The 24,483-nt window shown below is 55.7% G+C and overlaps 2 protein-coding genes across 4 annotated transcripts in view; one reads left to right on the forward strand and one right to left on the reverse strand.

Moving 5' to 3' along the window:
* Positions 1-7,086, forward strand: part of Acan (aggrecan) — a 61,006-nt gene extending 53,920 nt beyond the window's left edge. For 2 of the 3 annotated variants that reach the window (XM_074061478.1, XM_074061476.1), the window contains 6 exons: positions 473-586; positions 3,435-3,593; positions 4,179-4,261; positions 4,827-4,971; positions 5,777-5,959; positions 6,299-7,086. In XM_074061478.1, coding sequence (XP_073917579.1) covers positions 473-586; positions 3,435-3,593; positions 4,179-4,261; positions 4,827-4,971; positions 5,777-5,959; positions 6,299-6,375 — 761 coding nt within the window. In that variant the 3' untranslated portion in view covers positions 6,376-7,086. The remainder of the gene's footprint in view (positions 1-472; positions 587-3,434; positions 3,594-4,178; positions 4,262-4,826; positions 4,972-5,776; positions 5,960-6,298) is intronic. The other variant, XM_074061477.1, reaches the window with a different exon arrangement.
* A 2,779-nt stretch (positions 7,087-9,865) lies between these two features.
* Hapln3 (hyaluronan and proteoglycan link protein 3) lies at positions 9,866-22,541 on the reverse strand. The gene is made up of 5 exons (XM_074061720.1): positions 22,412-22,541; positions 15,944-16,135; positions 13,654-14,022; positions 11,342-11,644; positions 9,866-10,707 (listed from the first exon to the last, which is right to left on the reverse strand). Exons 2-5 carry the CDS (start codon positions 16,074-16,076, stop codon positions 10,421-10,423), a joined length of 1,092 nt encoding a protein of 363 aa, XP_073917821.1. The 5' UTR covers positions 16,077-16,135; positions 22,412-22,541; the 3' UTR covers positions 9,866-10,420.
* Positions 22,542-24,483: the final 1,942 nt, after the last annotated feature.

Below are 24,483 nucleotides of genomic sequence, written 5' to 3' on the forward strand. Positions count from 1 at the left end.
TAGCTTGCTCATTCTAGTACTAAATGGCGTGATCCTCTTTCCCCGACTCACAAGTGTGGTGGAAGCCAGGAGAAGCCTTTTGACCAAGCCTCAAGAACTTGACCTCCAGCATCCTTGACCATAGGCAGATCATACTCCATGGCTTCTTGAAATAGTCACGTGAGACAGTGCCTGGGAGGAACTCAGTGCCCACAAAAAGGCTCCAACCCAATAAGGAGACCCAGCTCCAAGATTCCAAGTTTGCCAATCAAGAATCACACACATCCAAGATCCCTGTCTGGATCTTTAGTTCTGCATTCCAAGATGGCAGCGTCAGCAGCAGCAGCAGCAGCAAAAGTTATCAGGAAAACCAGCCTGTCCCCTCCCTGGGGTCTGGAGAGCAGCAGGGCTGGCCACCCGTAAGGAGTTCACAGTGCTGTGAGGCTGGAATGGGCAGCAGGAGTCTCTAATGGCGGCCCTTGGTTTCTTGCAGACATTGATGAGTGCCTTTCAAGCCCTTGTCTGAATGGAGCCACCTGCCTGGACGCCATCGACGCTTTCACATGCTTATGCCTTCCCAGCTACGGAGGGGACCTGTGTGAGATCGGTACGGCCGTCTCGGCTTCAGCTAATGTTACTAACCGCTGCCCCCTCCTCCCTCACCCTTCCCTCCTAACCACAGGCTCTAGCCCTGACTGGAGCCCCAAGTCCATCTGGAGCCACAGCTGTGAAATCTGCCCCCACTGATTCCTAGTCCTGATCTCGCTCTTCCGTTTAGAAGCCCTCCTCTGGGGCACTGGCTAGGCCGATGGCAGGACAGACAAGCAATTCCACTTTGGCTCTGGGAACCTTTAAAAAACTAACCCTCCCCAGGGCTTGCGTCTTGCTGGTGCCACTGCCAAGCTAGGTGTATGCATCACACTAAGGATGGAGCTGAGTCCAAGCATCTGTCTTGAAGGAAGCTGTGGGGAGAAGTGATTGGTTCTCACTCTGACAACAGCTTGAGATCTTCTTGGCATGGTTACAGGCACTGTCTGCCCAGAGTGCTGCCTGTGGGATTTTTGAGGCCCTTCCATGGCCCTGGGAGCCACCATGCCATACTAGCCAGGCCACCTCGCTCCTGGGGCAAGGGTGCTGGTTGGTCTTCCTGAGAAGCATGCTCCAGTCATGCAAGAACAGGACAGCTACATGTCATCTCTCTCTCCAAAACACCATGACAGCGGCCATCTCATGCCATGCCAGCCCAGGTTTCCTTTCTTCCTTGAGCAAAGCAAAGGGCTGGCCAGACAGAACCATCTTGTTGCATGGGACAGATGCTGCAGTTCCTCCCTTGGGCCTTGCCAAGCCCACTGTTTCTGCAGCTGTGTGCCAGGAGCCCCTCGGGCTGGGCTGAGCATCCCACGTTCTCACCCACAGTGCTTCCTGGGCTCCCGCCAGCCTGCTGGATCTCAGAAAAAAGGGAGATGCTGGTGGCAATGGCCCACGCAATCGGAAGTGTGGAGGAATTCCAAACCCTTTTCAATGACCTGTCGAGCCGGACACCCAGAAACTTCCCAGCAGCTGAGACTTCTGGGAAATCTCCTTTTGGATCTAAGGAGTGTGGGGAGGTAGTAAGGGTTGGAGACACTGCCCAGGTTACAACAGGAGAAGGAACTTAAGGCTTCTGGGGAAAAAAAGGCCTGGACACCTGTCCTCCCCTGCAGCCTTCCACCCCAAGAAATTGGTGCACAGGGTCTCAGCTGAGGCAGGAATGGAGAGCTATAAGAATTTCCTTTACAGGGTACCTAAAAGGGGAGAAGGGTCTGGAACATTCACATAGGCAACAGTTCTGGGGTTCCAGCCTGGGAAAGGGGGAATTCTGCAGGAACAGAGGCAGGGCCCGCACAGGGCTCTGCATCCTGATGGAGCCAGGGCCATCAAGCAGGGCTATAACCCTAGATCCCCAAGGCTGTGTCATCTGTTCCATTCCATCCCTGAGCCAGCAAGCACACCCCATGGCACCTCGTGCCTAGGCTCTGGCTTCACTGCTTCTTCCAGCCTCCCTGGAAATCTTTCTCTGTCCCCAGAGCCTCCATCTTGCATGGCCCCACCTAGCCACCCCTGGCAGCAACCCACTTCAGCTCTGCCTCAGCTCAGCTGAGAATTGACCCATGAATCAGCCCTAGGAAGAGATCAATGTCCTTACGGTGCTGAGCTACTTCTGGGTCCTCTCCTCCTCCTCTGGGACCTTTGTTTCACCCCCTGGCGAGGGCATCAGAAGCAGGAGGACCCAAGGCCTCCCCTTGCCCCTCTGCAGCTCAGCCTCTGTCTTCCCAGGCTATCGGCCTTCGTTGCCCACTGTCTTCACTCTTCCAAGTTGCTACACATCCACCCCTCAACCTAAGTTAGACAACTTTCCCTCAACGACTGGGACAGCCTGACCATTGGTGGGACCCAGATGGAGGCTGTCACCCATCCTGAGACATTCCTGGCCCTTCATTGAGTTCCAGGGTCATCACCTGGGCCGGATAGCCAACCACACTAGAGGGCCCAGGGGAAGAAGGGAGAGAGGGACTTGGAACTCCTCTTCCTGACTCCCATCAGTGCTGCACTGGCAGATGCTTGACAACGGCTGTCACAGAGGAAAGGGGAGCCCTAACTGGTAGCATCTGGGTGTAAATCCTCCCACCAGGACCAACTTAAAATCCCAGCCGCTGTCACTGAAGGCAGAGCTAGGAAGAGATAGGACTGCCTCTTCTAGTTCCGCCCAGCTGCTTGCAGCACCTCCCTGCCTGTTCCCCAGGCTGCTCCAAGACATCCAAACCAGCCCTGACTCCATAACAAATTCAGAAGCCCCTCCCCTCTTCCCCCTCTGCCACCAAAATGTAAGATAAAATAAAAGCCAGGGCCGCTGGGTCACAGACCACCTCCTGGATGCCCTTTAGGAGGCAGTCCAGGTGAGCTCAGCCACAGCCAGTTGGGATCTGTGCCCTAGAGCGCTGAATAGACTTAATTTCTGCTCCTCTGGCTTCACTCTGGGAAGGAGGTTGCCAGGTCCATTTCATCCCCAGCCCTCCTCTCGTGCTGCCTCCACCTGCTTCTCACAGCTGCTCTGCCCAGAGCGCCATGCTGTGCCTTAAATCTCAAAACCTCCCACCTTTCCCCTCCTTGTACCTGCACGGCCGGACACTGCCAGCCTCCAGAGCAAGTGTCCCCAGGAGGAAGCCTGGAGGTAGAAGGCACTACATCAGGGAAAGACAGGGTCCCCAGCATTTCCTAGAAGTGAGACATGCACGGAGGATCCTTGTGTGGCCTTACTGGTTTCCAACACCAGCCTCTCCAGCTGGGCTGTCCCCTGCCTTGAAGGCAAAGCATTTAAGGTGGGATGAATATAGGAATCCCTGTCACAAGACTGGCAGTGACCACATGCCCTGCTGGCCTCCAACCCCCCTTCAAACCCCTGACCTGTGTTGCAGACCAGGAGGTATGTGAGGAGGGCTGGACCAAGTTCCAGGGCCACTGTTACCGCCACTTCCCCGACCGCGAGACCTGGGTGGACGCTGAGCGACGGTGCCGGGAGCAGCAGTCACACCTGAGCAGTATCATCACCCCTGAGGAGCAGGAGTTTGTCAACAGTGAGTGTGGCTTGGCCTCTGGGACCTGAGGAAAGTGGCCATATGAGGAAAGGGCCTCACCTACCTCTCAGAAGGTAGCAGACTGCAGGCTGATGGTGTAGCCCAGTGGTAGAGCACTTCCCTAGCATGCACGAGGCTCTGGGTTCAATCCCCAGCATCACAAAACAAGAAGGGGTGGGGGGGTGGCGGGGAGAAAGAGAAAAAAATGAAATCAGCGGACTGGGTAAGGCTGCAGGAACGGGGTTTAGAGGAGGGACGAGAAGGGCATTGCCACAGCCTGAGTTCCCTGAGAAAAGTCAGAGGTCTTTGGGGCCAGTGACTGGTTGCTCCCAGGCAGACCTCTGCTAGTCAGAGCCCATCCCAGATTTACCCTGTGGCTGTCACCTGTCCATGCCAGCTTGGGGAGGAGGTCCAGTGTACACCCCAAACATGCATGTGCTGGAACCCTCAAAAGGAGCTCAGAAGCCAGTGGCCTGTTCCTAGGAGCCCACCACCCTTTCCTCTCCATCCTCTGCCTCCATAAGTCCCAGAACTCAGACATTCCAGGGTGTCCAACTCCAGGTCCAAACCACCTTCCCTCTACAGAGAACGCTCAAGACTACCAGTGGGTTGGACTGAACGACAGGACCATCGAAGGGGACTTCCGCTGGTCAGATGGACACCCCTTGGTGAGTTCTTCTGTAGCCTAGAGGAGAAGGGGAGGGGCGAAGACCCCCAGAGGGGCATGCGTTCAAACCCCAGGCAAACACTTGCTGAACAGCTGCTGGAACAGGAGCCTGGAGGGCGGGGATAGGGTCTGACTCCTCTCTGCGTTTGGGGGATCCACCCAGAGTTGGATAGATTGAGCGAATGAAGGCAGGAGACGGGAAAGGAGAACCAAGAGGCACATGAATGAATACTAGAAAGCAGCCGCCAGTGCTCAGAGAGCTTCTATGTACAAAGCAACATGGAGGTCAAGTGAACACTTCACTGTTCAGGCAGTGAAGGGCTGAAGACTGTCATGGGCTCTGAGCTCCTGGAAAGGGCCCCAGAGGCTCTGTTGCTGGTCCCCTGAAGGGCCTGGGGTTCTCTCTATGGGACCAAACCTCACCAGACTCCCAGTGACCTTCACCACTGCCAGAGCAGCCAGAAGTTGGGCTAAAGGAGAGGGAAGACAGGGGAGAGACTTAAGGGGAAGAAAGTGCCAAGGCTTGCTGTTCCTGCCCCCCTCACCCTGCCCCTCTCCTGCCACAGCAATTCGAGAAGTGGCGCCCCAACCAGCCTGACAACTTCTTTGCCACCGGAGAGGACTGCGTGGTGATGATCTGGCACGAGAGGGGCGAGTGGAATGACGTCCCCTGCAACTACCATCTGCCCTTCACGTGTAAAAAGGGCACAGGTGAGCAGCGCCCGGGAGGAGGCCCAGGTGGAAGGGCCCAGACCTCCACCTCCAAGGGAGGTTCTTGCTATGTGAGCTGGGGGAAGTCCCCTTGCCTTCCAGCTGCTGGTGTCTGTAGGACACCCTCAAAAAGCAGGTGGGTGCTGACGTGGGGGCCTCTCCCAACTCTAGCCTCTGGGGTCAGTGGCAAGGGTGAGCTTGCTCCTGGGGACCATTTATAGGGACACAGAGTTGAAGGTCACAGGCTAGAGGACAGGACCCCCCACTCCACATGTACCATGGTCCCTTGAACCTCAGCATCGGAGTCACCCTCAATGGCACCTGGGGGCCAGCCTCCCTCTCTTAGGGGTTCCAAGTCCGTCCGTGGCAGAAGCAGAGTTGTCAGGCCTTGGTCCCTTGGCTTTAAGTGGTGGACACTGGGGCGCTGGTAGGACACGCGCAGCTGCTGCTGCATGGCCTTAGTCCCCATACCCCCTTCAGGTCCCACTTTCCCCAGCACTAGTCATTGTCATAAAAAAGCCAAGTGGCTTGCCTGGCTCGCCCCTCTTTCCCTACCTTTCTCCCTCCTTTTCATCTTCTTTGGTCACCTAAGTTCCCCTTCGCATCCCCTTCCTGCCACTCCACCTCACTGAGGAACCCGAGCCATTAATTAGAGGCTCCTGTTTCATAGCCCTCTTTCCTCCAGCAGTCAGGGCTCAGCGCTGGGTAGAGGAGCTCACTGCCCCCACCCCCAACAGTGCCTCGCCCACATGGGGCATCACACAGAACCCCAGAAGCCCCCTTTCTAAAGCTGTTTGCCCCTCAGTGGCCTGCGGAGACCCTCCTGTGGTGGAGCATGCCAGAACCCTCGGGCAGAAGAAGGACCGGTATGAGATCAATTCCCTGGTGCGGTACCAGTGCACCGAGGGCTTCGTCCAGCGCCATGTGCCCACCATCCGGTGCCAGCCCAGCGGGCACTGGGATGAGCCTCGGATCACCTGCACAGACCGTGAGCATCACTTGGGCTAGATTCCGCCAGCACAGCTTTCTCTCTGTCCCCAGAACAAAGCAGTGGCTGGCACTCTCCTGGGTGTCCTGTACCAGGAACAGAGCCGCAGCGGGGAGGTCAGGGAGTCGCTTGATCACAAATCGCCAGCCCCTGCCCCAGGGAGGGCCTGGGTTCACTGAGAGGAGGAAGGAGAAGCTGGTGGCCTGCTTTCCTGCCTCCCCTTGGCAAGAGGGTTCAAACAACCCAGGAAGTTTCTGCAGAGAGGAGGAAAGGGACAGGGGCAGGCTCTCCCCCACTTCTTCCTGTTCATCTGTATTTTTCTACCTCTGTTTACCCCAGCCACCAGCTACAAGCGCAGACTGCAGAAGCGGAACTCACGGCCAGCCCGGAGGAGCCGAGCCAGCCCAGCCCACTGAGAGGAGCTCCCAGGACGCACCCAGGATGCTGAACCCAGGGGCCCGCCAGGCTGACCATGCATCCCACCCGCCCAGATGGTGTCCTCTTCTTGTCGCTTTTGTCATATAAGGAATCCCCTTAAAGAAGGAAAGAATAAATCTCACAGGGTTTATGCACCCACCCCCACCAAATCACCAAAACTGCATCTGATTTGTCCCCCCCAAATGCCAAAGGCAAGCAAACTCACGCTAACCCATGGACTGAGTTAGAGACATTTCGTCTCTCTCCTGTTGTGCCTTTCAGGGACCAGCGCAGGGACGGGGAAAGGGAGGGGTTAAGTTAAATAAAGAAGATTATTTTTTCTTCCTGACTTCACCCACGAGCAGTGCAATGGTTGATCATTTCCCCTCCAGGGAGAGCTAGGGTGGAGGGAGTGGGGCTGGGGCGGAGCCGGAAGGGGCAGAGGCCTGAGAACGTGAAGACCCCAGACCCCAGACCCGACGGGACCGCAGCTGAATGTACTGGACAAAAGGAACCAGGAGGGCCGCACCACCTGTGAGGGGGAAGCCTGGGGACAGGGGGTCTTGCAGGCCAAGGGTGAGCGGCAGGAGAGAACCATGCAAGAGGAGCCACCTTCCCTCCAGGGTCCCTCTGCCGAGTCCTCTCACCTGCACCCACCACCCTGAAGGTGTCATCTCTCGGCAGGGCTGGGAAGTGCCCCCGTCCCCTCCCTCTCCTCCCACCCCCGGGACGGTGCAGGCGCCAGTGTTCTGTGCATCTATTTATAGTTTTGAAAACTAAAGATTATAATTATAATAATAAAGACATTGGAAGAGATGTTTCTTTTCTTTTCTTTTTTTTTTTTTTTTTTTTGTTGCCAAGACAAAGGCAACCTAGACCTGGTAGACTTGGTGGCAAGTGGGGATGTGTTTGACCAAATGACCCTGAATAATTAGTGTATCTCCTGTGTGTTCAACAGTCATGTCTGCTGTCCTTTATTTTTACTAGAGTGATAATGGTTGACAGATTCTCCGTGTGTGTGTGTGTGTGTGTGTGTGTGTGCGCCCATCCATGTGTGTCAGTCAGTAGTGCTCAGTGTGATCTGCAGGTGGACACAGTGGTGCACACCTGTAATCCCAGCACTCAGGAGGCTGAGGCCGGAGGATCTCGAGTTTGAGGCCAGCCTGGACTACACAGCAAGACCCTGTTGCAAAAACACAGCAACAAAAAAACCCTAAGAGACATACGGTCCTTGCATAGTTTGGATCTTTGCTGTCATGTGATTTGCTCACACGAGAGGGATCAGTTGGTAAACTGAGTCCAAAAATGGGGATGAAATTAAAATTTAAAAGAAGAAAAAAACCAAAAGAGCAGGCAGTCTGGGAGTAATGCGTCTTGCAAAGACTCATTTTGGGGGCAAAGTGGTACTAGCTGGCTGAGGAGTGTGGTGGCTAAGCGTTTGCTGGTGTGCACGTGTGAGGCCAGGCTACTTTGAGCTCTGGGAAATAAATGGGTGGGCCAAAGAAGAGGATAGAGCCTGGCTAAATAGTAGGGGCTCACGGTAAATTCACTGACTTACGGATGCTTCTTACTTACAGTGAGGTCACATCCATAAGCCCATGGTAAGCTCAGTGGCAGGCACTTGCCTGACGGTGACAGTCCACAGCACTGTGAAGAAGAAAGGAGAGAGGAGGGGAGGAGGAGGAGGAGAAGGGAAGGAGGAGGAGGAGGAGGAGGGGGAGGGAAGGAGGAGGGAAGGAGGAGGGGGAGGGGAGGAGGAGGAGGAGGGGGAGGGAAGGAGGAGGGAAGGAGGAGGAAGGAAGGAGGAGGAGGAGGGGGAGGAGGAGGAAGAGGAAGGAAGGAGGGGGAGGAGGAGGAGGAGGAGGGGGAGGGAAGGAGGAGGAAAGAAGGAGGAGGAGGAGGAGGGGGAGGGAAGGAGGAAGAGGAGGGGGAGGAGGAGGGGGAGGAGGAGGAGGAGGAGGAAGAGGAGGGGGAGGAGGAGGAGGAAGAGGAGGGAAGGAGGAGGGAAGGAGAAGGAGGAGGAGGGGGAGGAGGAGGAGGAGGAGGGGGAGGAGGAGGAGGGGGAGGAGGAGGAAGAGGAAGGAAGGAGGAGGGGGAGGAGGAGGAGGGAAGGAAGAAGGAAGGAGGAAGCGGTTAGGACATCTAACACTACCAAACATCAGAGCTTAGCAACATGGGCTCTCTCTCACGGTGTTTTGCTTTTCCCATGATGGCGCGGATAGCCGAGAGCCATGGCTGCACAGCCCAGCGTCCCTTGCTAGGATCCAACCACATTTCCCAGGCCAGGGAGGATTAAAAATTCAAAGTAGAGTTTCTGCTAGACGCTTACCGCTTCACACCAGCCACTGTAGTTTTGGGGGAGGGCGATATTGGGGTTGGAACTTGGGGCCTTATGCTTGCTGAGCAGATGCTCTACCACTTGAGCCAAGCCCCCAGTCCTTTTTGCTTTAGTTATTTTTCAGATGGGCTCTTAATGCTTTTTGCCTGGGCTGACCTTGGACTGAGATCCTCCTACCTCTGCCTCCTGTGTAGGGGGGATTACAGGTATGAGCCACCACGCCCAGTCCTATAGTTTAGACCTTGAATCATTCAGTGTGTTACAGGCTTGTTCCATTGGTGTCATTCTTGGCAGGTGCTGAGGACCTTTAGGGGGTGGGTCCACGAGGGTCCTCAAGCCACAGCACCGTGGGATCCCGTGATCGAGCCTCTCAGGTGATGAGGCGAGCCATTTCTCTGCGTCACACGCCTGCTCTGATATGCTGCCCCCTGGTAATTTGTTCTGGTCAGGTGAAGTGGACTAAAACACCATCATAAGATCAAACACTCTACGTGGACCCATCACAGTTGGGGAATTCTGTGGTTGGTGGCAGCACTGTCTATGATGGTGGCTTTCACACTTGACCATGCATCAGAGTCCCCCGGAGGGTTTGTGATAACACCGAGGCTGGGCTGAACCCCGGAGTTTCCAATTCAGCAGGTCTGGGGTGAGGCCCAAGAATTTGCCTCCTAACAAATTCCCAGTCTCGGGACTGCTTGCTGCTGGGTACATTGAGAATCACTGAGCTGTGATGAAAACCTGACTCCACAACCCAGGGCTGAGCGGCAGGGCATGCCCAGAGAGGTGACAGGTCTGGTTTCCTGATGCGAGGGTGAGTGACCTCTGGAAGTCACAGCTGTCTCCTGAGAGGCGCCTCCCACGCCTCTGCTGAGCCTCCCACGATGCACACCAGGGACTGGGGGGTGTTGGGGTGCAGGCCGGGGCCCCCCACACCTGAGGCAGGGTGTGCCACAGGGCAGGCGAGGCCAAGTCAGCCTAAAGGGGCAGGCCACAGAGTCCACTGCCCACCCAGGGTACTGACTGGGCCACCTGCGGAGCCAGGGACAGAGGACAGAACTGTCACCGCCCCACCCCTGGGCTGGCAGCTGGGCCTTGAAGCTGAGTGAAACAGAGAACCAGAGGCAGAGGCGGCTGGGGATGGAGGAAGGGTCTCGGCGCCATTTATTACCTGGAGAAGATCCACACGTCTGTGTGCTGCCCTCCAGACAGGGAAAGGGACAGCAAATCCCAGACTCTTGGGAGCCAAGAGGGAGGGAGGTCGGGAGAGGGAAAGCCTCCCTTCCCTCAGCTCTCACCCAGAAGCTAGGGACCCTCTCCAGAAACAAATGAATAACAAAAATCTGCCCCAAGGCCCTCTGCCTCCCCAAGGCTGGGGTGAGGGAGACTTGCAGCCAGCATGCCCTGACCCCCTGTGTGCCCTGGGCTGCCCACTGCCCATTCTGGTCACCAATCTAAAAGCCCATGGGACTTCAACTATCTCAGCAGCATGGAGTCTTGGGTAACCAAGGGAGTTGGAAGCTGAATTCCATCAGATTTACAAAACATAATATTTTTTAAAATGTTACATTGAGAAGTATAAAAACAATACTAAAATTGTCCCCACCCACAGGAAAAATGAACCACTCAATAAATACACAGACAGGTACAGAGCTGGTCGCCCCTGAGGGCAGGGGACAGAGGTGGATACAGGGCTGGCCATCTGGGGCCTAGCGCTGGCGGTAGCAGTAGACACCATAGGAGCGGCTCTGGGGATCCGGGAAGCCAAAACTCCGGACCCCAGGCTCGGGGGGCCCGCAGTTGGGACGGGGATGAACCACAGGGTAGCGGACACTGCCATCTGCCAGCCAGCCAGCATCACAGCGGTCCAGGCCACGGAACTTCCAGGCAGCAAAGAGCTGGCCCACCTTGGCGATGTGGGCACCATCTTCCTGGCACGCCTCCCTGGCCTCTGTCAAGGTCAGCTTCTCGGGGTGCTCCAGGTAGTAGACGTGCCCTGCAGGACGTGCACAGCAGTGAGTGCTGTGCAGCTGTGGGGGTGGCCAGTGAAGACCCAGAGGCCTACAAGCAATGCTAGCCCCAAGCCCAGGGAGCCACCATGCTGTGGGCCTCTGTGATGGACACTTTGGGGTGACCTTCCCAGGTTCACCCTTGCTTGCCATAGAGCTGGGGTTCCTCTAGTCACATCTGTGTCCCCCCTAAAATCCTTCCTTAAATGCATCCTGGGTGGGCACCCCACCTAGGCTGAACCAATCCGTCACTGTTTAATCATTTACTGAGCAAGTATTATGTGTCAGACAATTTTCTAAGTGCTCAGGACACAGCACTGAACCCATTTCTTTTTCCCTTGTTTTTCTTGCAATGAAATGGGCTATGTTGCCCGGGAGCCTGGTCGAGCATAGAAGACATTCAGAAAATGTTTGACGAATGAATAACGAATGGTGATCAGGAAGCAGCAGCCACAGAGCACTCAGAAGTCAGGTGGACACTGCGATTTGCTGGTGCTCCAAACCCCAAGTGAGGTGCAGGCAGGGTGGGGAGAAGGCTCTGGAAGCTCCCCAGATGCCACCCTCCCACTGGGTCCAGATGGCCGTGAAGCCCACAGACCTGAGCCCGGTCACTCCACTCACCCTTGAGAGCAGCAGCGAAGCAGAACACGTCATAGTGGTGCAGGTGACGATGGCGCTGACCATAGCTGCGCACGCCAGGTGCCAGGCCCAGGCCCCCGCAGGGCTGCCGCGGCAGGGCGATGGGGTACTGCACTGAGGCGTCCTGCAGCCAGCCCGCGTTGCACCAGTCCAGACCCTCTTCCCAGGCCCGGAAGAGCTGCTCGGAAGAGGCTACCATGGCATCCTGCTCCTCGCAGGCCTGCTGGGCCTCGTGGAAGTTGAGCTGGTAGCGCCCTTTTGGGGGCTGGTAGGGAAAGACCACGCCTGGAGAGGGAGGAAGGAGGAGCTGGAGGTGCAAATGTCCACGGGGGCCCCCAACACACACGCACACACATATAAGGCAGAGCCTGTGTTCCTTTCTCTTTTTTCTGCAGTACTGGGGTTTGAACTCAGGGCCTGTATCTTGAGCCACTCCACCAGCCCTTTTTTTGTGATGGGTTTTTCTGAGATGGGGTCTCTAGAACTATTTGCCCAGGCTGGGTTCGAACTACCAGCCTCCTGCTCTCTGCCTCCTGAGTAGCTGGGATTACAGCTGTGTGTCACTGCACCCAGCCTTTGGAATGCTTTTGATCCATGAGTTAGCTGACCCACGGGGTGGACTGCATCTGTCATTACAAGTCACCTTCCATATGTGACTGATTCAGTCTGTACCAAGTCAGGCGAGACCTCAGGAGCTGGGGTGACCCTAGGGATCTGGGGGGTGCCCTGCTTGGCTTGAAGCAGGGCCCGGAGTCCTGGGAACACCTCTCTGTGGCAGTACCTGGGAATATGCTGTGTGCCAAACCTCACAGGGCAGGAAGCCAGGCACCTAGGCAAAGCCGGGCTGAGGAGCAGAGAAGCCCAAGGCCAGGCAGTCAGCTCACAGCCTCCGTGTGCAGGGCGTTATAGGCCTGGTCCCACCCAAGTTCCCGGTCCTTGCAGCCCCAGGACAGGGCGAGGGCTCCCCATCTCTAGGCTGTGCCCAGGCAGATGACTCTTGCAGGCTCTCTCCCTTCCTTCGGCCATCCCCAACTTCAGAGTGAGCCATGTGGCCACTGTGCCCCGCCATCTGAGCCACACTGCCTGCAGAGTTTGAGGCCCTGCAAAGCTGGAGCCTGAGCAAAGCTTCTGGGATGCACCCTGGCACGCCAGCCTCTGAGGCAGGAACCGAGGGAGCACGGAGAGGCGGGAGCTCCGGGGAGGGCCCGTCACAGGGAGGAGAGAGGACACACAGCCAAGTCCCAGAGACGGCAGAGTCAAAGCAACGTATGTAAGAGATCTCAAACCGGCTGGTCTGGACACCACTGGGTTTTTCTAAAGTAGGACATTTTGACAGAAAAACCCAGTGATCTCAAGGGCTAGGGCGTTTGCCCATCATGCACAAAGTCCTGAGTTCGATACCCAGCACAGCAAAAACCTGAGAAGAAAATCTGGCAGCACCCAGCCCAGTTTCTGGCATCATCAGCTGGGCTTGAGTAAAGGACTCAGAGTGAGTCCAGTCCACCAGGGCATCCCAGGCCCTCCAGCCTCAGCTCTGGCTCTAACTACCTATGGGAGCAGCTCCCTTATCCCTCTCTCAGAATGACATGTGAGAGAGGGAACAGAAGGCAGTGGGCTCTGGAAACTGCTGCCCCAGGTTCAAATCTCAGTTCTTCCATTAATGAGCTGCGGGGCTCTAAGTAAGTTCCTTGACCTCTCTGTGCTTCTCCATCTGTAAAACAAAGGTGGTAATGAGGATGGCTTTCTCGTGGGGTCACTTTGCAAAGCATAAAGGTCTGAGTGCTTCCTTTTTTTTTTGTGGTACTGGGGCTTGAACTCAGGGCCTTCACCTTGAGCCACTTAGCCAGCCCTTTTTTGTGATGGGTTTTTTCAAGATAGGATCTGGAGAACTATTTGCCCGGGCTGAGTTTGAACCGAGATCCTCCTGATCTCTGTTTCCTGAGTAGCTAGGATTGCAGGCCTGAGCCACCAGCATCTGGCTTTGTGTGTGTGCGGTACCCAAGTTTGAACTCAGGGCCTCACTACCACTTGAGCTGCAAGCCAAGCCCTTTACCTTGATCCTCCTACCTATGCCTCCTATGTAGCTGGGATTACTGACACGAGCCACCAGACCCTGCTCACTTATTGAGATGAGGTCTATCTAATTTTCCCCCAAGACTGACCTTGAACTGCAGTCCTCCCAATCTTTGCCTTCTGAATAGCAGGGATTACAGATGTGCACCACCACGCCCAGAAAAGTCTGGATGCTTTCTCTGGGCCTTCTCCCCTCCCCTTGGGTCCCAGTCAGGCCTCACCCCGAAGTTCCAGCTCCACCAGGCCGCTCTCGTCCTCCAGCCCGTCAATGACCTCACAGCGGTAGCGCCCGGAGTCCTCCAGCTGCAGGTCCCGGAGCTCCAGCGAGACTTGGCGTGCCTTGTCTTGCCGCAGGTGCACACGGCCTTGGTAGTCCCCGAAGGAGCGGTGCCTCTGTCCGATGGCCACCAGCACGTCCTGCTCTGGGGCCCCGTTCTCTGACAGCTTCCACCATTTGATACGCACAGGCCTCGGGGAGGCCAAGGCCGGCTCGTAGTGATAGTGGCAGGGCAGGGTCACACTAGCCCCTCGGTGGGTGAACAGAGGCTCCTCAGGCGTCTCCACCACCAGCCTTACCCCATTGAAGAGGCCTGGGAGAGAGGTGGGGCACACATGGCGCCTACTGCATACATCACAGCCCAGCCAAGCTCACCCCACCCTCACCTCCAGCTCCCTGTAGGCGCAGGTGTGACAGGTTGCACACAGGGCCACCATGCTCCAGCCCTCCAATGACTTTGCATCTCCTTCCATCAAGAGAGGACATCTGTTCTCCCACCGCCTTGAATCTATACTGGTCTTGCCACTTGCTCGGAGCAAGTGGATGTGTTGGAAATGACAGTCCACTGTGCCCATCTGAGCCTAGGGCCCAGGGACCCTTGCTGCTTCCATCTTGCCTTGGGACTTTGTCAGCTATCTTGAGTCCCAGCCCAGCTTTGCTTGCTGGGACATGACAACACAGATAGCAGAGATGAGTCTCCCAGCTGGGGTCATTCCAGGCCAACCAGCTCTGAGCTGACCATCAGCCAGCAGCAGGTCACCTGCCAGTCTCAACTGCAAAACCAGGAGAAACGGAGTCCCAAGATGACCCAAGCAGCACAGGCTCAAGAAATGACCATGTCTTATACCGACAAGTTTGGGGGTGATTCGTTCTGCATTAAAAGCTAGTTGACATAGTAAGTATCCAGAGCATGTGCAAAACAGGTATGACGACTCACGCCTATAATCCCAGCTACTCAGGAGGCCGAAATCAGAAGGATTGCAGTTCAAGAGCAGCCCAGGCAAAAAGTTCACGAGACCCCCATCTCAACCAATTGCTGGGTGCAATGGGGTGTGCCTGCTATTCCAAGCTACCTGGGAGGCTGACATCAGGAGGATTGAGGTTCCAGGCCAGCTGAGGTAAAAAAAAGTTTTTGTGTGAGACCCTCATCTCCATAGAAGAAAACTGGGCCTGATGGCACACACCTGTCACCCCAGCTACTGTGGGAAGTCTAAAATAGGAGGCTTTCAGTCCAGGCTGGTCTGGGCAAAAAGCAAGACCCCGTCTCTAAAATAACCAGAGCAAAAAGGGTTAGAGGCGTGGCTCAAGTGGTAGAGCGCCTGCCTCACAAGTGTGAAGCCTGGAGTTCAAACCCCAGCACCGCCAAAAAAGAGCCTCTCCAAGTATGGATGCTTATAGTTCATGTCCCCAGCGCAGGTCTCTCCCAGAGTCCCTTCTTTCTGTACTGGCCTGCAAATGGCTCAGCCTCTCCTGTGCTCTCTGGGCCAGCTGTCCCTCAGGGCCGGACTTCCGAAGGACCTAGCCACCCCAGCCAAGGCCAGACCTGACAGGAGACTATCCTTGGCACTCAGAGTCACAAATAACACAGAACCCAATGTGCAACCAAAACCCAGGCCGGTGGGCGGAGGCTGTCTCATTTTGAACATGGGATCCCCTTTAGGGGTACAGCACCTGTCATCTAAGAGTCTCCTGCCCAAGACCACCCAGCTAGTAAGAGACAGAATAATGACCGGGCCTTCCATCTATGTGTCCTCTCTCTGGGGATAACCAGAGAGTCACATTTTTTTTTAATTTTAATTTTTTTTTTGGTGGGACTGGGATTTGAACTCAGGGCTTCACACTCACAAAGCAGGTGTTCTCCCACTTGAGCCACATCTCCAGTCCATTTTTCTCTGGTTATTTGGAGTTGGGGGTCTCACAAACTATTTGCCTGGGCTGGCCTCAAACCATGATCCTCCCAATCTCAGCCTCTCAAGTAGCTAGGATTACAGGGGTGAGCCACTGACATCCAGCTCAGCAGAGTTGCATTTAAACTGGGTGAAAAACAGGCAGGATTTGGGGGAAGCCTAAAAAGTGTAAGTGATTGTCTGTCACTGAACCTGGCCCCATGTCTTAGAAGCAAGGCTGGTCTACCGCCTAGAGCCCAGAAGGCAAGAAGCTGCTGTCCCCCACCCCAGCCTAAGAACCTGCATATCCCAGTAGGTGGCAGGGGACCAGCCCAAGAGGCCTCCTACCTTCCCTGTGGCCTTTGCCTGGGTTTCTGCCAGGGGCACCATGGGCACCGTTGGAGTAGTAAAAGCCATTGTAGAAGGGCAGTCCAGAGACACAGGGCAGCGGGCACAGCAGCACAAGGAGCAGCAGGCCCATGGTGACACACACGGTGGCAGCTCCTGGGCGTCCTGGGCAAGGCTGGGCTTCTGGGGTAGCTGGACAGAGGAAGAAAACAAGGTAATTGCAGAAACCCCATTGCAGGGGGCTGCAACCCTCTGCTTAACCCCCACTCATTCAGTCACTCAACCATGCATCACAGAGCTCAGTCGGGGGTGTGGGGGTAGCAGAGAGTCGTGGCAGGCGGTCACAGCACTGTGAGGTGGGGACAAAGATGGAGACTGGTTGAAGACAGGAATTTTTGAGATGGAAACAGATAGGCTGGTTTTCCCAGCAAAGGACAGGGACAGGGCATGGAAGATGGGAGGGCTGGATGTTTGTCCCCTGGGCACTCCCAAGTCCCCTGCCTGCCCTTCTCTGCCATGCGTCCATCCCTCTGGGTCATTTGTCCTTGCTCCATGGCCCTCTGGCTTGCAGGTGGATTCAGCCAGTGGGAGGCACAAAAGGAGAAGGGCCAGAGGGAGCAGAGGGAAGATGGGTGCTGGGCCCTGTCCCACTCCACTCAGTGCCTCACCCATAGTGGCCACTGGTGCTGGCCTACACCCCCAGGTTCCTCATCTGGTCCCTGCACCCTCCTCTCAGATGCCATCCCTTCATTAAAGTGTCCCCATTGGAGCCGTCAGGACTGAAGCCCACCTGGCTGATATGGGGAAGGGGCAATGGTCGGAGTCTGGATGTCTTGGGGTGCGCCTGGCTACCTGCCCTTTGCCCCAAGGGTCCCAGGGTGCCGGTGATGGCAGAGGAGCCCGGGATCAGACACATCTTAGAAGCATGACTCTGGGGACAGGTGGAAGGCCAAGCACGGGCCAGCAAGGGCAGAGGGTCAGCCGGCATTTGCAGTGTGATGGTTATCCCGGAGCGACATGGAGGGAGGCAGGGGTGTTTTTTTCTTTTCTTTTCCTTTTTTGTCTGTAGTGGGACTGGGGTTTGAATTCAGGTGCTCTACCACTTGAACCATCCTGCCAGCCTATTTTTGTGATGGCTTTTTTTCAAGGTACGGTCTCAAGAAGTATTTGCCCAGTTTGGCTTCCAACTGAGATCCTCCTGATCTCTGCCTCCTGAGTAGCTGGGATTACAGGCGTGAGCCACCAGTGTCTGGCTAGGAGGTGTCATTTAAAGTGGGCAAAGCACAACATGCGGTGATTGCAAGCAGGTTGTCTTAAGGATGCCTGGGGACAGAACACCAAAAGGAAAGAGGGAGAAGGCGATGGGGGGGTGGGTCCTGAACAGTGAGGAGCTCCCGCTGGAAGGCAGCATGGACGTGGGGGAAGCAGAGAGTTACTCTGTCACTCCCTCAGATATCTCTGCGGTAATCCAGAGGCCCACACTTGCCGTGGTGTGGGTTGGAAGACCTCAGTTCAAGGCTGGCCCCAAGCAAAAAGGAAAGAAAACACTGCAGAACCTTCCTGAAAAATAAAACTAAAAAGGGCTGGAGGCATGGCTCAAGTGGTTCTGCACCTGCCTAGCAAGCACAAGGCCCTGAATTCAAACCCCGGCATTACCAAAAAAAATTATCATGTAAATAGCTGTTATTCTGTTCACCTCCCATGTAGCTGGGGTGATAGCCGCAAGCCACCACATCTAGCTTATTGATTGAGATGGGGTCTCGATAACTTTTTGTCCAGGCTGGTCTCAAACCCTGATCCTCCCCATCTCCATCGCCCAAGTAGCTGGGATTACAGATGTGAGCCACCACACCAAGCCTTCAATAATTTTTTTTAATTCAGGGCTATATGTTCTCAATGTCTTCTGATTCCTAATTTTATCAGAAAGCCTAGTATTAAAATTTTCTTGTGCAGCTGTCCGTCATGCAGACATTCCTCTTTCACCAACTTTGCGTCCTTTTTTTTCTTTTCATTTAGTTTTTTTATTTTTTGGTGCTGGAGATAGAACCCAGGACCTTGCTCATTCCGGGCAAGCGTGACAGTTTGAATAACGACAGTTTGGAGAATTCTGGCTGGCAGGAAGGTCACGTTGTCCAAATCTATTTGGTTCATAAGCTTTGGACAGTGACAAGCAAGAGTGTGGACGTGTGACTGTTTGAGCATGACTCATGTTGAATACTTGGTCCCCAGCTGGTGGCTCTATCTGGAAGGTGGTAGGAACAGGCAATGGGGCCTGGCTGGAGGAAATCAGTCACTGGGGCTGCGCCTTTGAAGGTCATATCTGGTGGCTGGTCCTTTCCTCTCCCTCTACTTCCTGTCCACCATGAAGTAAGCAGCCTCCTTCCTCCACACTCCCGCCACCAAGATGCTCGCCAAGGACTACGGACTGCGGCTGAGAGACACTTCCTTTATGGTAAGGGACGCATACGCTGAATTGCTTGACATTTACATACTGGGGAAAAGTGACTTCTGAACCAAGGCAATTCCACGCTACACCCGTCTTGTTCCCTGTCACTCTTGCAATCCCCGAGGAGGTCAGCCATGATCCAGAAACATATACCAGGCAGAGCAGACTAGAACCTGCACTTCTTCAGCAAGCTCTGTCCCCCAGAGCCACAGAGCATGAGGCTCCAAGGCACCCCTTCTCAGGCTCACAGGCCCAACCTCCAGCGGGGGCCCCACTTGCTCCATGATTCTTCTTTTTTTTTTTTTTGGTGGCACTGGAGTTTGAACTCAGAGCTTCCCACTTGCTGGGCAGGCGATCTACCACTTGAACCGCTCCACTAGACCTTTTTCGTGATGGGTTTTTTTCGAGATAGGGTCTCGCGAACTATTTGCTTGGGCTGGCTTCAAACCAGGATCTTCCTGATCTCTGCCTCCTGAGTAGCTAGGATTACAGGCGTGAGCCGCCAATGCCTGGCTCCGTGATTCTTAAAGGGCTTCTATGTCTAACAGCTCCCATGATCTTCCCAAGAGCCCCACCCCATTATCAGCAAGGGGAATTCTGTTCTCACCAATCAATCCACAAAGCGAAAACCAGCACAGAGATGTGGAGCAACCATCCAAGGTCACACAGGAAGGAAACCATAGAGGCAGGACTCTGTTGTTTTCAGCCAGTCCCCATAATGATCTGTCATATTTCAAGGCTGTCCCCTCTGATAGTCAACGCTCTTTCACAGACATTGTCTAGGCAAGGAGGCTGAGGTCCAGAAATGCTAGCGTTACTCAGTAGATAATTTGACCTCATTCTCCCAACAAACACTTATCCTGCAGCCACCCTGTGTCAGGCCCAGTTTTGGGCGTTGGGGATACAAAGCAGATGTCCTCATGGAGTTCACAGTCTAGTGAGAGAGGCAGCAATAGACACGATGTGTGACAAAGCTGATGTAAAAATGATGCATGTGACTGAGGAAGACGAAATGGGGGACGGGGAGTGCCTCAAGTCAGCGAATCAGGAAGGCCCCCCAAGAAAGGAATAAGGAAGACTGGAGCCCTGCATGCTGGGAGGAGAGCATTCCAGGGAGGCACAGAACTTTGGTAGGAAGACTTCTGAGGCCAGTGAGGGCAGCAAGGGGGGAGGGGCGAAGTGATGGCCAAGGGGCCAGAGGTCCCTTGGACTTTGTTCTAAGAAGGGAAGATGCTGAAGTCTAGAAGGTTTGTGCCAAGCTGTGCATGTTGATGCATGTCTGTAATGCCAGCACTCAGGAGATGGAGGCAGGAGGCAGGCCAGCCTTAGCTACGCAGGGAAATTAAGGCCACCCTGGGCTACATACGTAGCATGACTGTCTCAAAAAAACAAAGCAAAATGTTAATGTCTTTAACCTCTAATCCTGTCCGCTCCTTACTAAGCTATGAAGAACCTCAGTTCTGGCCGGGCACGGGGGTCACACCAGTAATCCCAGGGGCAGAGATGGGGAGGATAACGGTTCAAAGCCAGTCCAAGCAAAAAGTTAGGGAGATCCCATCTCACTCAATTAAAAGCTGGTAGCGGTGGCACATGCCTGTCATCCCAGCTATACAATAGGAGGATCGACGTTCATGGGGAAAAACATGAGCCCCTATTTGAAAAATAACTAAAGCAGAAGAACTCGGTGGGAGACCACCTGCCTAGCAAGCGTGAAGACCAGAGTTTAAATCTCAGTATCACCAAAAATAGAAAGATAAAAACAGAACCTGAAGCCGGGTGCCTGTGGCTCACACATGTAATCTTAGATACTTGGGAGGCTGAGATTGGGAGGATCACAGTTCAAGGCCAGCCAGGGCAAATAGTTCAAGAGACCCCCCCCCATCTCCAAAATAACCAGAGCAAAATAAACTGAAGGTGTGGCTCAAGGAGTAGAGCACCTGCCTTGCAAGCACAAAGCCGTGAGTTCAAATCCCAGTCCCACCAAAATAAAAAGAAGAACCTGAGTTGTCTTCATTGCTTTTGGCCTCTTGCCACTCTGGCACCCACCTTGGTTTCTTAGCATTACTTTGAGTGGAAAGTGGGATGCTAACCCAGCAGCCATGGGGAGGTGCCACAAAAAAGAGGAAGAAAAGATGAGCCCTGGGCCCAGGGGCACAACTTGGGGGAAGCAGCTCTCCTTCCTCCTCCTGCCTTCCTTAAGAGTGAGTTTGGATCCAGGCTCTGCCTCCTGCTGGGTGACCCTGGACAGGGCTTTGATTCTCTGAACAGAAGATGCCTTCTCTCCTGGGCAGAAATGGCAGAGGTAGGGAGGCTTAGGGGCTGAGGACAAGGACAGCTCAGGTGCTAGGTTGAGTCCTGGGTGGAATTTGCGAGTAAGTGCCCCCAGCCCGGCCCTGACCACTTCCACTAAGGGGAGAGATTGACAGCCTCCTGTCCCCGCCACCCCTCAGGTCCACCAGAGAGGTGCGGCCAGCTGAAAGATCCAAGACCAAGTCCAACCCAGTCACCTCGCCAGTGGGTGGCTGCCCAAATCAGCTGGAGCCTTGCCTGGGCACCCAGATCTGGGCTGGGTGTAAGAGCGGACACACCTGCATCCTGCTGAGTGACTTTGGGCAAGTTACTCTACCTTTCTGTGTCTCCATTGTCTCATCTATTAAAAAAAAAAAAAGCCGGGTGTGGTGGCACAGGCTGTAATGCCAGCACTCGGGAGGCTGAAGCAGGAGGATACAAGTTCAAAGCCAGCCTGGACTACGTAAACTGTGTCTCAAAAAGGAAGAAGGGAGGGAGGAAGGGAGGGAGGAAGAAGGGAAGGAGGAAAAGGGGAGGAGGAGGGGAGGAGGAGGAGAGGGAAGATCTTAGCAGCAGCTCCCTGAAGTGATGCCCTGAGGCTTCTTTCCCTCTAGTCCCTGATACTCAGCCTTACTCAACAAATACAGCTCAGCAGAAGCACATAAAGCCAAGCTCTGGACTCTAGAACCCCCTGGTTACCTGGCTTCCCTGGCTCCACCCACTGACTAACAGCCTGTCATTGGCCAAGTCACGGGGAAACTGAGCCTCAATTTCTTCATCTGTGAAATGGAGCATCACAGCCATACCCAGAACACTGCCTGATGGCACTGGGTCAACACCGCTGCTATTCCTGTTGCTAGCAGTTGAGGGAGGGGAGGGGGTCACACCCTCACTGTGCCACCCTCAGGCACAAGCAGAGGGCAGAATTGCCCCCAGGTCCCCCGGTCAGCCCAATTTGACATCAGTGTCCCTGCTTTAGACAGGCTTTGAACTCAGCTGTCCCCATCGCCGCCCTGGCTGCAGAGGGCGCAGCCACTGGTGGGGCCAGCGCTGGAGATCGGGGGTCCAGGCAGGGTCACAGACCGCCGGCGGCCACCCAGAACTGCTGGCCGGACAGGGTCCAGGCGACAGCAATGACTCCTTCTTGACCTAAATTCCTCCCCGGCTCCCACCAGGGGCTCTGCCCTCGCCCTCCCTGCCCCTTCTCGCTGTCCTTAGTGCGGGGGACCCTAGTGGCACCTAGGCGTCCGGCCCGCGGTGGCCGCAGGTTGTCCCCACCCGTCCCCTCTTCCCCCCGAGTCCCCGCAGCGTCGCGCAGGGCAGAGCTGGACACGCCGCGCTGGCGGAGGCAGCAGGACCGGGGCGGGATGGACGCGAAGGAATCGGACCGGGGCTGGGACCGGGCGGTGGTCCCGGAGGCCGCGGGGTTCGCTCGGGCTTTGCCTCCTCGTGGCGCACACCAGGGTCCCGCGCCCCACCGGAGACCGGGGCGTCCCCCCGCCACTGGCGATCGCCACCCGGGTCACTGGCCATCGCCACCCGGGTCACTGGCCATCGCCACCCAGGTCTGCCCGGACACCCCCGCAGTACCCAGCTCCCTCTCTCTATGTCCCTGTCCCCTGTCCCCTGTCCCCTGTGCCCGAAGCGTGGGGTCCTGCAAGAGACCCAAAGCCCGAAGGGAGGGACCGCCCGCCCAGGTGGCCCAGGAACGCGGCCACTCCCGAACCACGCACCGTCCCCAGCCGGCTCCTCGGGCTCACGCGCTGGTCCCTGGTCCCCGGTCCCGGCAGCAGGAGGATTTCGGGGATCCTGAATGGCCCGAAAGGAAGCTGCAGCGGACAAACCCCCGCGCTGCGCTCCCGCCCGGCCAGCCCCTTAAAGGAACAACGCCCCTTTCCCTCCCAAAGGCCCCCCCGCACCCCCCCCAGGGAGGAGCTGCTGCGGGATGGAGCAGCCTTCAGGCGTCCTGGGGGTCACCCCCAAACCGGGAGCTCCTGGCCGAGCTGTGAAGGGAGTGTGCAGGAATTGGGGGCAGAGGAAAGAGGAATTGGAAGAGGAACTTGAAGAGGTGGGGAGGGTGTCTGGTAAAAACTAAATTTACCAAACAGCGGGACTAAGCAGCCCCTCTCAAGACCCCTCTCCGCGTGGGCTATGGTTGTCCCTCACTCTGAGGAGGTTTTTTGTTTTGTTGCTTTTGGTGGCACTGGGGTTTGAACTCAGGGCCTCACGTTTGTCACTTCACCAGCCCTTTTTTGGTGATGGGTTGTTTCATAGGGTCCTGAGAACTATTTGCCTGGGTTGGCCTCAAACTGCCATCCTCCTTCCTGATCTCTGCCTCCTGAGTAGCTAGGATTGTAGGTGTGAGCCATGGGTGCCCAGCAGGTAGTTGGGAGTTCTGTGTGTCTGCTCCCCATGGAAAGCACTGGGTAGTGACCTCCTTGTGCCCTGAGTCTGGCCATGGTGAAATGGCCACCCAGGCTGATAACTCAGAATCAGGCACCTAGGAGATGCTGCCCTAGGAGGTAAGGCTTGAGTGGCCCTGGGGTGGGTGAGGCAGGACAGACTGGGTGCTCCCAGCAGCCCACCGGGACCACAGCCTTCTGACTGGCCCTCCAACAGAGGTGGGGCCCTCCGTCAGGACTCCTGGCATTTGTCTGCACAGCCACCAGGCAGCCGTCTCTCAGGATGCCTCTGTTTGGACAGGGTGTTTTCTTTCCTGTCCATACCAACAGGGGCCCTGGCCTTGAGGGCCTCGTGTTTCCTCAGCAGAGAAACCTGAGGTCCTTTGGCCTTGGTTGAGAGAAGGGTCGCAGGGTCACAGAGCCCAGAGCCTCTGCCTAAACTCTCCTCCACAATGCCTGTGCCTGTGTCTGTCTGGCGCAATCACACACAGCCGGGAGCAAATCAGAGCACCTAAAGTGAATGCCAGGCTGATGAGCAAAGGGGAACCCATGGAGTTGGTTCTCTGCCAGGAGGAGGTGCAGCAGAGTGCACAGGAGAAATAAACAGGACCCGAGACCAATCAGGAAATGCTCGTGAGCTCTCTGAAGATGCTGGCCAGTTCGAGGCCTCTGATGGCCCAGACCGTGCCTCAGTGCATCTTCTGCATGGAGTTGGTCTCACTGTTCCACTCTACAGAGGCCCAGAGAGTTTATGGACATCGCCCAAGGCCGCCCAGAGCCAGGATTTGAACCTGGGTTATCTGACTTGAGAACTTGAATCCTAATCACCCCACTATATTTAAACCAGGAACAGAAAGGAGCCTAGAGCCCTGGGAGAGCAGGATAGGTCCCAACACAACAGCCTCAGGTGGTGGTGGGAATAGCAGGAAGGGTCCATTTGTGGCATACAGTAAAGCATTATTTAACCAGGCGAGCCAGAAGCAGGGTGGCCAGGACTGGAGTCAGGACAATTTGGGGAAGTGATGATAAAACCTTGGAAGTGGAGGAAGACTGCCCAGGGAGGAGCCAAAGTGAGGGGGTCCTCTCCAGGGACCCAGGAAAGTCTTTCAGAAGGCTGTGGCCAGCCCATCCAAGGTTACAAAGATGAGAAGGGACCGAGAGATGGCTTGGATCACCAGTCACCGAAGTGTCCTGGGCTGGGTGAGGGCCTTGTGACCAGTCCACACATATGGCAGTGAGGCAGTTACCCCTTCTGTGGGGATTCCTGGATCTGGAGGCAGAACCACGTCAAGCAGCACACTGGGAAGGATGCTCCCTGTCTGCTGGTGGGGGAGGGCGGCCTGGGGCCAGCAGCTCCCAGAAAGACAACTCCAAGCCCAATCCACCCGACAGAGGAGTGAGCA

This window comes from Castor canadensis, chromosome 19, assembly GCF_047511655.1.
Source record: "Castor canadensis chromosome 19, mCasCan1.hap1v2, whole genome shotgun sequence".
Lineage (NCBI taxonomy): Eukaryota > Metazoa > Chordata > Mammalia > Rodentia > Castoridae > Castor > Castor canadensis.